Raw genomic sequence first — 13,381 nt, forward strand, 5'->3', positions numbered from 1 at the left:
AAAAAAAAAAAATCAAGAGCACAAATATACAAAGACCTAAAATTCGGATCAATATTCACAGGTGAGAAAAGGATTTTTCATTTCAGTGGAAGGGTCAATGCCAGGTTCCTTTGTAAAGCTGATCTCCCTTGGTGCACTCATTAGTTAAAAGGAAAAATAAACTTAACCAAAATTTTGCTTTTTCCTTTTTTGGAAATGGACCTCCCCCCCAGTAAGTTGCCCCAATTAGATGAGTGACAGAGAGCAAATCTGCCATCTGCAGTGTGGGTACAGCTGTCTGGAGGGACAAAGCGGCTGAGTGTCGCCTGGCTACCACATCAGCAGACACGGACACCAAACACGCTAACAGCCCCCAAGAAAAATGCCTCTTGGGGAACTTGTGCACATTCTTACATCTTAGCGTGAACTGGGCTCTAAAATCAGAAATGGCAAAAAGAACTCCCCTAAGATCCTTCTTTGCCTACTTGCTAATAGGAAAAGACATATATGATGGGTAAAGTGCAGTTTTCCATTATTAGCCATAATTTCTTAACCAAAACTCATATTCAGGATTCTTCAAGGGCTGTAAGAAGACACACCTTGTGGTGATCATTTTGCAAGATATACGGATATCAAATCATCAGCCTGTACACCTCAAATTTACACAGTGTATATGTCAATTAGATCTCAGTAAAGCTGGAAAAAAAGGAAGACACATCATACACAGATCTCCAAAATTATATTTAACACATTAGGTATGAGTGGGAGGGAGAAGGGGGAATTAGTGTTTAATGGATATAGATTTTCAGTTTTGTAAGAAAAAACGTTCTAGTGATCTTAACACTACTGAACTGTACACTTAAAAACAGTTAAGATCTAATGTTATGTATTTTTTTACCACAGTGAAAATAAATATCAAGGAAAAACCCTATAAGGTATGGCCCAGAATGACCAACACTAATACGAGTTCAGTATTCAGATATGGGCGAAAAAAGATGTAAGGGATTAAGTTCAAATTGCCAGTTATAAAAAGTCACGGGGATTTAAAGTACAACACAGGGAACACAGTCAATAATATTTCAATAACTATGGATGGTGTTGGATGGGTATTAGACTTATCCAGGGCAGGGAATCACTTCGTAAGATAAATGTCTAATCATTATGTTGTATACCTGCAATGAATATACTGTATAACATACTTTGAACTTTAGGTCACAAACATAAAAAGTGAAAAAAACAAATTTTTAACATCTCTGACTACTCGGCTTAATTTTAATGCTATAGCACTGCTTTTGTTATTCATGTTTTTATTTATTTAAAAATTATACATGTCTTTTGCAAAAAATAAAATTAATACATAGAAGTATGTAATTTAAAAAGTGATAACCCAACTCTAGTCCATGAGAAGTAACTCCACTATTCACACTTGATGTGTGCTCTTCCAGATTTTTCTTTACATATATCTATACATATATTCAGGCTTTCTGTTTTGCTTTATTTTGCCTTTCCACTTAATTGGGTGTTACACATATTGATCTGCAAGTTGGTTTTTTTGCCTAATGTACAGAAGACACCTTTCCATGTCTGTTTTTGTGGACTGACCTCATTGTTGTCACTGACTATAGAATGAGAAGCTCTTATCCAGGGCTTACCCCATACCAGCACTGAACTATACTCCACAGGCTATAAGGTTGATGTTATTAAACTTTTTATTTTACAGAGGAGGAAATAAATGCACAGAGAGCTTAAGTAATTTGTCCAAGGTCACACAGCTGGTAAGAGGCAGCGTCAGGCCCCAAAGCCAGTGATTTTTATTCCAGAGCCTGTGTGTGCCCTTAACCATCACACTATATTCCCACTAATTTCCCTGACTGAATGGTTAATTGATTTTTGCCATTTGATTGTTTTTAATATCTGGAATATGTCCTTTCAGATTATGTGGGTAAGGATTTAAGCTTTTTTTTTTTCCAAATAAGAAACTTTTCTAACACCATTTACTGACTATTCCATTTTCCCCACTAACGTGAAACGCTATTTTTATCATGCCATCTATACCTAGATCTGGAATCTGTTCTATTCTGAACCAGTACATTAGAGTTTAACAATTGTCACTTTTTTTTTTAGTATTTAGAGCAAGGCACTCATCAATGGATCCAAACCTTTCCCACATTCCCAAGTCCCCAGCCCTGACCCTTCTACCCGCCTTCCTTCTACTTTTTTTTGTGGCACTCCCTGAAAACCCTTCTTCATTAGAAAAGTTTCAACACCTTACAGCTTCCCTGCATGTCTATCCATACATTCTTCAGTCTCAGGTAGTAGTCCTCCTTTCCCCACTCCAAGGTTAAATTCTTCACCTGAGTCCCCATTCCCAGCTGCCTCTACCTCCTTGGGACCTCATCAACAACCAACCTTTTTCTCAATATTTCTGTTCCTCTCTCTTCACTGGCTTTTTAACCTGCCTCATTCTACAAGCATATTCTCTCCCCAACTTAAAAAACAAATACGGAAAACAGTTCCGTCTCCCATGACTTACTATCCACCCACTCGCCTGCCCATCCATCCATCCATCCATCTTCTGTCTGCTCCCATCCCACATCTCAGATCTTCATAATAGTTTCCATCACTCAACTGAAACTGTTCTTCGGAACACCAATCAGGCCATCAGTGTTTTCTCACACTTCATCCACCTTAGGAACTCTCAAAAGACTTCACTGCTCATTTCTGAGGCTCTTTTTTCCTTGGCTTCTTACTTGCTCTACTTTTTCGCCCAGGCCATAAACACAGACATGTCTGAGAGCTCAATCTTCTCTTCATATTCTCTCTCTCCCCACACCCCAGCCCCCCATAGAATCAAAGGAAAAGCTTTGACTTAAGACAGAGCTGGATTCGATCTTGATGTTGCCATCTACCAGCAGTGAGACCTAGAACAAATTATTTACTTTTTGGGGGCTTTGGTTTCTTTGTTTGCAAAATGCAGACAATAATACCCCTTTTGAAGGACTGTTGTTGGGATCAAGGCATGTGCAGCTGGCTGGTTCCCGTGGGCAATTAATACACATTGGCTTCTCCTTCCTCAGCCTTGACTCCCAAACCTTCGTCTCGGATCTTTCTCTGGAGTTTCAGTTCAAATCTTTAACCACCTGCCCTATCTTTTCACCTGTATATATTCCATCTTTGCTTGAAACCCAATGAATAACCTTTTGTTCTGGAAGGAGGTAGAATAAAGAGCATTTTATCTTAAGAGACGGCACCAGAGCCCCTCTGAGCGAAGGCACAGTGATTTTTTGGAATGCACCTTAATAAGCTACATAGATTTGGAAAGTCACACCAAGGGTCTGGACACTTTGGTTGCTTGTTGATGGAATTCAGACTGCTTTATAACTTGTTTTTCTTCCACAGAAACCTGGGAGGGGGCATTAGAAGTCTCTACTCTGCGATTCTGAAGACGAGCTAGCTTTCTGTCTCATTTGCCTCGATCCTCAGGAGCAGTAAAGCCCAACAGACCTTTGGGACTCGCTTTAAAAGCAGTTTCTGCCTCAGATTCCCAATTCTGTCAATGGCGCCTCACTTCTCTGGACATCCAAGCTAAAGACGTCATAGTCATCAATGCTACAGAAAGAATGAACATGTGCTTTGTGCAAAGTGTCCTCATCAAGACCTCAGCCTTTTCCAGTTTGATTCCAGTAGGTTATCAGGCAATAGTTCCCTAGCAAACCTCTAGCTTCCAGACTTGCCCCCTCCAACCTATACCTCTAAGAGAGAAATTCTTCTTAGGACACCGTTTAGTTCTTCTCAATTTGGCTGCTACCCACCTCCCAAATTTTACTTCTCACTACCTTCCTAGAACTCTGCCTCAACCAACTAATCTATTCTCCATTCTCTAAATCCATCGAGGGGGCATTTTCTCAATCTGTTGCGATTTTGCTTCCTGGCAATTATCATCAGTTCGGCTCAAATAAACTCATAAAAACAAACAAACAAATAAATAAAATCCATGGAGAACACCGGCCACCTTCAGGCTATTACTAGTGGCCTGTCCACACTGGACTATTGGAGGGTTCTGTCCTGCCTACAGAGGCATTTGCTCCCAAGAACCCCACACTTTGTGATCAAGCTCTTCTCTTTATTTTATTCAATTGGCATAAACCCCTCTGCGCTACTATATTTTTCAAACAGTTTTACTGAGGTACAATATACGCAGCACAGAATTCATCCACTGTACAATTCAATGGTTTGGGTAACTATCGACACAGTCCAGTTGAAAACATTTCCACCACCCCAAAATGTTCCCTCCTGTCCGTTTACAACTAATTCCCACTCCCATCATGGCCTTAGGCAAACACTGTTCTGCTTTCTATTAATATTTGTATATTTGTGTAAATTTGCCTTTTCTAGCCATTTTGCATAAACGGACTCATACAATACTTGAATATAGTCCTGCATTCAGCTTCCTTTACTTAGCGTGCTGTTTTTGAGGTTCATCATGTTGTGTGACATGTAGTTCATCCCTTTAAATTGCTTACTAGTATTTCACTGTATAAATCCACCTCATTTTGTTAATCCATTACCCAGTTGATGGACATCTGGGGTATTTCTAGTTTTTTGACTATTAGGAGCAGTGCTGCTATGGACATTTGCACATGGCTTTGTGGGCACGCGTGTCTTCATTTCTTTCGGATAGATTCATAGGAGTGGAATTGTTGGATCATAAGATAAATTTATGGTTAACTTTTCAAGAAACTGCCAAACTCTTTTCCAAAGTGGCCGTACCATTTTACATTCCCATCAGCAACGCATAAGGATGGCAATTTCTCTGCATTCTCACCAACACTTGATATTGTCTGTCTTTTTATTTGAGCCATCCTAGTGGGTGTGAAGTGTTATCTCATTGGGGCTATAATTGTATCTCCCTAATAACTACTGATGTTTCATATCTTTCCATGTGTTTATTAGTCATTCTTACATCTTCTTTGGAGATAGCTATTCAACTCCTTCGTTCATCTTTAAATTGTGTTGTTTGTCTTCTTAATATTGAGTTGTAGGGCCGGCCGAGTGGCACGATGGTTAAGAACTGGCTTGGGACGCCAGAGGGCCCCGGTTCGGATCCCACATATGAGGGCCAGTGACACTGCCCTCTACAGCTAAGATGCTGAACAACAGCTCAACTTGGAGCTGGGCTGCCGTGAGTCGCTGGCGACGGCGTGGGCTGCAGTCCCTGTGGCAGTGGGTTGCCATGGGCTACCGTATGTAGCCAGCAGCCAGCGTGAGCGGCCAGCAGCCGCAGTGAGCGGCCGTCCAGAAGCCGGCGACTGATCTGCCATGATGAAGAGCACAATGATGGTGCCAACTTGGGCCAGTGAAGCAACGTCCTCCACAACTAGACTGAAGAACAAAAGGACAGCAACTTGTCTGTTCCCCTTCCCGCAATTCCCCAATAAAAATCTTAAAAAAAAATATTGAGTTGTAAAAGTTCTTGATATTCTGGATACAAATCCTTTACCTATGTGATTTGTAAATATTTTCTTTCAGAGGTGGCTTGTCTCTTTGTCTTGTGTCTTTTGAAGCAGAAACATTTTAAATTTTGAAGAAATCCAACTTATCAGATTTTGGGGGGTTTTTTATGGATTATGCTTTTTGTATTGTATCAAAGAACTCTGCCCAATTTGAATCAAATATTTTCTCTTATATCTTCTTTTAGTGGTTTTATGACTTTAGCTCTTGTATTTAGGTCTATGGTCCATTTTTAAAACAGCTTTATTGAGATGTAATTTACATACCACACCATTACCTATTCAAAGTGTATGATCTAATGGGTTTTTTTAGTATATTAACAGTTATGCAACTATTCACCACTACCAAATTTTTGAACATTTTCATTACCCTAAAAAGAAACCCATGAGCAGTCACTCCTCATTTCCTCCTCCCCCTGCCAGTGGCAGTCGCTAATCTACTTTCTATTTCTATGGATTTGCCTCTTCTGGACATTTCTTATAAATGGGATTATACAATATATGGCCTTTTGCATCTAGCCTCTTTCACTTACCATTAATATTTTCAAGGTTCATCCATGTCGTAGCTAATATCAATACTTCATTCCTTTTTATTGCCAAAGAATAGTCCATTGTACGGATTTACTACATTTCATTTACTAGTAATTGTTTCAGTCATCAATTGATAGACATTTATTTCTACCTTTTAGCTATTGTGAAGAATGCTGCTATGAATATTTGTGTACACGTTTTGGTGTGAATTTTTTTTTTCATTTTTCTAGGTCCTTTGCATGTCCATATACATTTTAGGATGAGCTGTTCAATTTCTTCAAAAAAATCTGTTGGGATTTTTACAGGAATGTACTCAGTCTTTAGATCAGTTTGGAGAACACTGGCATTTTGACAATATTGAGTCTTCTAATGCATGAACATGAAATGTCTATTTAGTTGGATCTTTTTAAGCTTCCTTAGTTAAAGCATCAATCTTGGCAATATTTTAGAATTTTCACTGTATGAGCCTTATACTTATATTTATTCCTATGAATTTTATTATTTTTGATGTTATGGGAATGGAACTGTTTTCAGATTATTGCTTCTACATAAAAACACAATTGATTTTCATATGTTATCTTGTATCTGCACCCTTCCTAACTCATTTATTAGTTCTATTAGGTTTTGGGTTTTTGTTTTTTTTTTAAGATTTCACGTTTCATATCCCGTAAGCTATTTTGATTTTCACCAACCATTTAAAAATGTAACCACCACCTAAAGTCATACAAAAAAGGTGGCAGGGTGAGCCAGTTTGCCAACCCATTTCCAGAGAGTTTGACAAAAGCTTATTATACAATTTCGGGACATGTCTAGATGTCTCTAGAACTTGGTCCTATTGGCATCTGATAAAGAAGCTCAGACAATATTTTGCTTCCAATTGTATTAGTCTCTTTTTATTCTTTTGGTAATCTCTTCCAGGGTGAACTACTTCCATTTGTAGGTGATGAAATGTCTAAGGAATCCACTTCAAATTTTGGCTGTGAGCATGGTCTGTCTTTCTCTTTACTTCAACTCCGAATTAAGCCTTTTGGTCCTTGTTTTTATATTCCAGTCTCAGAAGTAGTTTTTGCTGTAGAAGCTACCTGAAGACAGTCTTATGCTTTATAGTAGTGGTCTACCAGGCTCTAGCTTCTCCAGGAACACTACACAGGATGGATTTAAATATATATTAAACTAAGAAGCATTCTCTCAAATGAGTTTAGATGCATTTTATTTTTAGACAACCTACATGACATGTTTTTCTTAAAAAACAATGCTTCTGCTCCAAATAAATCAAGGTCAAGATAAACAAGGAGCTCAAGGTGACACCAGTCCCATCTGTCCTTGTCCTGGTGTGTGGAGGGAAAGCAGCAGCCAGTTATGATGATGACAGGTCCCAGTGGCCAGCTCTGTTAACACTTTCCATCTCTAAACCATTTTAAAGACAATCATCTATGGGCTCACACCATCTTCACGATAGTCCAGCAGAGCAACCGTGCCATCTGGATTCGTTTTCACCAATAAAGAACTAGTAGTTTTTGAAATGAGCAAGGGTGTGCTGGATTTGTTCGCAGCCCCTGGTCTCTGCTCTTCAAGTTTCCCTTTGATTGATTTCATGTAATCCTTGATGTACTTCTTGTAGGCTTCTTATACGAAGCTGGTTTCCTGCAAATGATGGTTCATGACAATATCAACACCAGTGACTACTGTTTCGGTACCTTTGCCCTCCAGGCCTTCAGCGGAGGCATTTCCACCAATGAGTGAGTTATCAATGTCACCCTCTGTCCTACTGACCATCTTCCCCCCAACCGCCAGGCTCAGCCTGTCTGCGATCTCCCAGATCTTGTAGATATCACAGAGCATCTCATCATGGCTGATGAGGTCCCAGAAGATGATCATGATGGTGGCTGGAAGGAGACAACAACGGTGCTGGCTTAGCAGGAGCCCTGAGCGAGCACGAGGCAGCTGGAGCGGTGCGGGGGAGGGGGAGTGGCTGGAAAAGCCCTTGGTGTTTTCTGTATACAGGATTATGTCACCTGTGAATAAAGACAGTTTTACTTCTTCCCTTATGATGTGGATGCCTTCAAAAGTTTTAAAAAAGTGTTTGTTTTGCCTTATTATACTACAATAGTTAGAATCTCCAGTCAAATACTGAATGGCAAAAACAGACATCCTTACCATGTTCCTGATCTTAGCAGGAAAGCATTTTGTATTTCACCATTAAGTATGATGCTAACTGTGGGCTTTTCATAGATGCCCTTTACCAAACTGAGTAAGTTCTTTTCTATTCCTAGTTTGGTGAGAGTTTTTATCATTGATGGGTGTTGGATTTTGTCAAATGTTTTGTCTGCATCTATTGAGATGATTATGTGGCTGTTGTTTTTTTTTTCTTCATTCTACTTATATTAACTTTGACTTTTCAGACATTAAGCCAACCGTGCATTCCTGGGATATATCCCACTTAGTCATGGTATATTCTATATTCTTATTTATCTCTATATGCATGCATTCTGCCTCTGACACTAGATTGTAAGCTCTGAAATTTTACAAGAAGCATCATTTTAAAATTACGATTTTTAAAGAGTGTAATTTTTAGATTTTTAAAAATATATTTTTTCACAGCACAGGCACTCTTTCAGCAATTAAAACTTGGAGCTTAGCATTTACTTAGTAAGAATAATTAGTTAAAATAGGAAGCCACTATGATTGTTACACTGTTATGTGTCAACATGGCTAGGCTATGGTGCTAGCCTAGGGTAAACACTAGTCTAGATGTTGCTGTAAGTTTAATTGTAGATGTGAATGACATCTACAATTAACTGACTTGAAGTAAAAGAGATAACCCCTTGATAATGTGGGTGGGCTTCATCCAATCAGTAGAAGGCCTTAAGTGCAAAAACTGAGGTTTTCTGAATAAAGAATTCTGCCTCAAGTCTGTAACACAGAAATCCTGCCTGAGTTTCCAGTCTGCCAGCCTGCCCTACAGATTTCAGACTCAAGGCCACAACATTGACTCCTGTCTGAGTTGCCAGCTTGCCAACCTGCCCTACAAATTTTAGACTTGTCAGCTCCCGCAATCACATGAACAAATACCTTTAAAGATACACATATATAAATATACACACACACACACACATATTCTGTTTCTCTGGAGAGCCTTGACTCACAGACTCATACAGCCACCAAATAGCTTGTGTTGTTAATACTTCCTTCTGTGACCCACATCATGAATTACACAATTGATTTGAGGACTTCTATTCCACTACCTGCCATAGGCATTAAAATCACTGGGCCCAGATCAGAATCTATATACTGGTGCAGAGCACAAGGCACGCTATAGCAGGTGCCCAATAATGCATATTCATGGTAATAAACAGAAAGAGAAAAAAGATGCTGAAGAACAAAAGAAAACCACCACCATCATACAGGAAATCAAAGGCCTTAAATCTGAAGACAAAAATCAAAATATGAAAGAAACCAGTCTCCTCTCAATGAAGTAAAGCACCAATAAGGCAAAAGTACTGGAGTTTTCAAAAGTAACAGAATCACCATGTTTTAGGTGTTTAATATCAAACTGTGGCAGAACCAAATAACTCTTTATTATGTAGTAAATTGCATATTTTTAAGTCCTTGATTTCAAAACTAATATTAAACTGATGCTCCGAAAAGCTAAGAGAAATGTTTATAACTATTTGACAGACAACTTATTACCCATGCTTTAAAAGCTGCTCTTGCCATAGGGCAGACCCACTTGACAAGCATATGTGCGCTCTAACATAAGAAAAGTTTGGAGAATGATGACGTTAGCTGCTCAGCACTCGATGGCCATTCTGAATTTTTGTGATAGGTTTACCTCTCTCTTAACACTTAAGCAAAATGAATGACTCCTATTTTTCAATTTGCTCATATATGTAGCAGGAAATGAACTAGATTTATCAGGTACTGAATTATAATGAAATTAAATGGTCTTTATATCATGCCGATTTCTTCCTGGTAAAGAAAATAGATCTAATAACTTTTATCAATGTCCATATCCCTTTCAAAGATGGGCATGCATGCATTAAAAACCACCACTTCAGCAAAGCCATACCTTTGTTAAACAAATGATTGTGGGCTTTTAAAGAAGAAAAAAAAAAAGGATTTAATAGCATGTATGGCTTCTAACTCAAAAAAAACAACAAAGGCCAAGCCAAATGCAGAATAGTTCTATAAATAGCTTTCGATGCTAATGAGGAAATAGTATAGAGAAATGAACCCCCACCATACTTTCTGTTACTTAAATGATGAGTATTCATGTATTTATTGACAAATCTAAAAATCACTGAAGAACATATATATATAACATTAATTATTGCTGCATTGTTTGCAATAGTAAAAGATTGAAAAAACTCCCAAATATTCATCAACAGGAGACCATGTTTAAAAAAAAAAAAAGGAATACACAAAGGAATATTATTCAATTGTTAAAAAAGAATCAAAACTCTCACAAATACTGACATAATCTGAAAAGATCTCCAATATCTCTAGAAGTGAAAAAAACACGGTACGGAACAGTCTACATAGCACACTATGCTTGTGTGTACACAAGAAACTTGGACGAAGCCAGGAGCCGTTCCATAGGCGGGGGGAGGTGTGTGAGGAGTTAGGAGACCTGGGAGGCTGGGCTGCAGCAAGAGCAAGACTTTCCCAGGATGCCTTTTCATTCTTTTTAACTTTAAACCAGATTGACTACATTCGTTATTTAAAAAATAAGCAATTTTAAATAATTTAGGCTAATTCATTTTCATGCATCTCTATTTGAAAAGGCTACAAACCAACAACAACAATGGGCTACAAACCCAAGTTCCGACATGAAATCGGCTATTCTCAATAATTTTTCAGTGTTTCCAGTTCAATGGACATACAAAACGAAGGGCTTCCTTTTAAAATATAAAAAACAAAAAGCAATTTCTGCAGGGCACTGTGACCCTCGTTACAGGGACAGATGACAGGGTTGTTTTCTGGAACGACTATTCCACAGGCAGCAGGGTTTTAGAGCCTCTCCGGTGTGGGTCACCTAGGGAAAGCTGACTCTGCTGTTTCCTTTGTTCTAGACCAGTCTCAAGATAAGGAGACTTCTCAAAATCAACCCAGTTTGATTCAACAGGGACAGGCCTCTGAGTTTTGTTTCAGTTCTGACGCAGAACAGCCTCCATTCCACAAATGAAGGACAAGTTCAAAATCTAATTCCTTGTGAAAGGCAGAGGCTGACAGTTTAGTAAGAAGAGTATTACTTGCTGGGTCACCCTGGCCACACCAATTCATCCTCTGGGCCTCCATTTTCTTACCAGCAAAATAAGTGGGTCTTAGGCCAAGCTCTCTTGAAGGTTCCTTTCAGATCTAAAATACTATAATCCCATAAAAGAGCTAGGTCAATTTAAAGATCAGATGAAGGGTGAGAGAGGCCTCTAAACTAGGGCACATATCAAGTGTGCCCAAATTTTCAGGTCCACAAAGGTTTGCTGGCTGGGACGTGAATGTTCTGACTCCTATTTTTTGTGTTTTACCTTCAACATAAATAAATGGGTCCACTTGATGCAAAGATTTCTCTCATACAAAATTTTTGATTAAGAATGAGTTACAATTAGATAAAACTTTTAAAAGATTGGTAGAATGGAAAGGGTTACTTAAAACTGTAGGTATTGAGTGTGCTGGTTAAGAAAAGTTTTATTTGACCCATTATCCTTTCATTATCATCATCCAAGACTTATACTTGTATTAATATCCTTTGGGGAAAAGCTTTCCCGTGATCTCCCTACATTAATCCCCATATGTGAGGGAGGGTGGATATTCCTCTGCGGCAGCAAACTCTACTGAGAACTCGAGTTCAGCAAAACATGCTCCATATTCTGATCAATAAAAGCTAAGTGATTTCAGGGAAAAAAATTACAAACACTTGTGCATATTTTCATCTATTAAAAAGCAAAACACATGCTTCCTTTACCACTGGTTTCAGATCGTCATCATTAGCTAGAGCTCGGTTAAAACTCGAATGAGCCACAGCTTTATCTCAGGCTGTTCTAAAACAGCTCTTAAGCGTATTCATCTCTGCAAGGATTCCTTCTTTGGCACAGAAGCAGTGAGAAACACAGCCCTGGCGGTCACTCTGCAGGGGTGCAGGTTCATTGTCTGGTCTCTGCGTTCACCTGGCACAAACTGGACATACTGCTGAGAAACCAGCTCATCTCATTAGCATGTCTTTATTCTACTGTCCAGTTCTGAAACCTCTCCCGGATCACCAAAATCCTCACCAGGTCCTATGCCAAAGAGAAGGTGGTAGTCAGCGGCCCCCAGAAGTCTTGTGAAAAGCAATGAAACACAAAGAGCAGAGAGCTAGGGCATGCACCAGCAGCTCAGAATTGGCTGCTGCTCAAATCCACTTGTGAGCCTCTCTCGGCTGTCAAAATCCTCAATCTCCAACGCCTATGCCACAACCCAGAGGCTGGAGACACGACGTTTCTCTTTTTAACGATTCTGGAAACAAACATAACACTTTTCTATATTTTAAATACCTGTGCCCCGTACCAGAACTATCCCCATTCCAAAATCAAGGCTTGCAGCTACTCTGGGCAAAGGGACAGCCCAGGTGACTGACACTTCGATTCCCAAACATTTCTGTTAAACACTCTTCTTCTGACAGCCTCTTGAAAAGCACCAGAACTGCAAACACATTTTCGGCCTTCGTCCTCCAGCAGGCGATGCAAGCTTTTCCTGGGAAACCGAATTCAAACCTGTGCCTGTCCCTGTCTGGAGGCCTGGATGCGCCGAGCAGGGCCAGCACCTAGCACAGGTGCCTGTTTCGGAGGCCAAGCCCGCCTCGTCCAGCCCTCAGCAACCCAAGGGAAGGAGGGCTCCAGGTGGGAGGAGAGGGGACGCGCGCGGGGCTGCGGACGGCGGGACCGGCCTGCGCCCTGGGTACCCCGCCCCTCGAGAGCCGCAGTCCCCCCCAGCACACGTCTGTCACAGGACAGCCTGCGCGCAGGCCGCTCACGTCCTCGGGCGGTCGGCTGGCCACGGCGGCGACCCCGCCGGGGCCCCTCAAGCACCCCTGCACGCCTCCTCCATGACCTCCCTCCCTCCAAACTCGCTCTGCAGCGACGTGCGCCGCTGGGTCCCCCACGACCCCCCGGAGTCCCGGCCCCCGGGCGGCGCGACCTCCTCCCCAGCCCGTGTGACGCCCGCCCTCACCGGACTTGGGCGGGTAGCGGTACACGGAATTGGACGGGATGTCCACCTCCTCCACGCCCGCGTGCTGCCGGCTTGTCAGGGCGCCCATGGCCGCTGCGCCCGCGCCGCCCTCGGCGCTTCACCGCGGCCGCTCGCCCCGCGTCCGGAGCGGGGGT

The 13,381-nt window shown here is 40.9% G+C and overlaps 1 protein-coding gene across 4 annotated transcripts in view; it reads right to left on the minus strand.

Annotated features, from left to right (window-relative positions):
• The window catches only part of RNF157 (ring finger protein 157), a 67,908-nt gene extending 54,533 nt beyond the window's left edge, over positions 1-13,375 (minus strand). For all 4 annotated transcript variants that reach the window (XM_019644459.1, XM_019644457.1, XM_019644461.1 and 1 more), the window contains exon 1: positions 13,227-13,375. In XM_019644459.1, coding sequence (XP_019500004.1) covers positions 13,227-13,314 — 88 coding nt within the window. In that variant the 5' untranslated portion in view covers positions 13,315-13,375. The remainder of the gene's footprint in view (positions 1-13,226) is intronic.
• Positions 13,376-13,381: the final 6 nt, after the last annotated feature.

The sequence above is a fragment of the Hipposideros armiger genome, unplaced genomic scaffold (genome assembly GCF_001890085.2).
Source record: "Hipposideros armiger isolate ML-2016 unplaced genomic scaffold, ASM189008v1 scaffold_87, whole genome shotgun sequence".
In the NCBI taxonomy this organism is placed as follows: domain Eukaryota; kingdom Metazoa; phylum Chordata; class Mammalia; order Chiroptera; family Hipposideridae; genus Hipposideros; species Hipposideros armiger.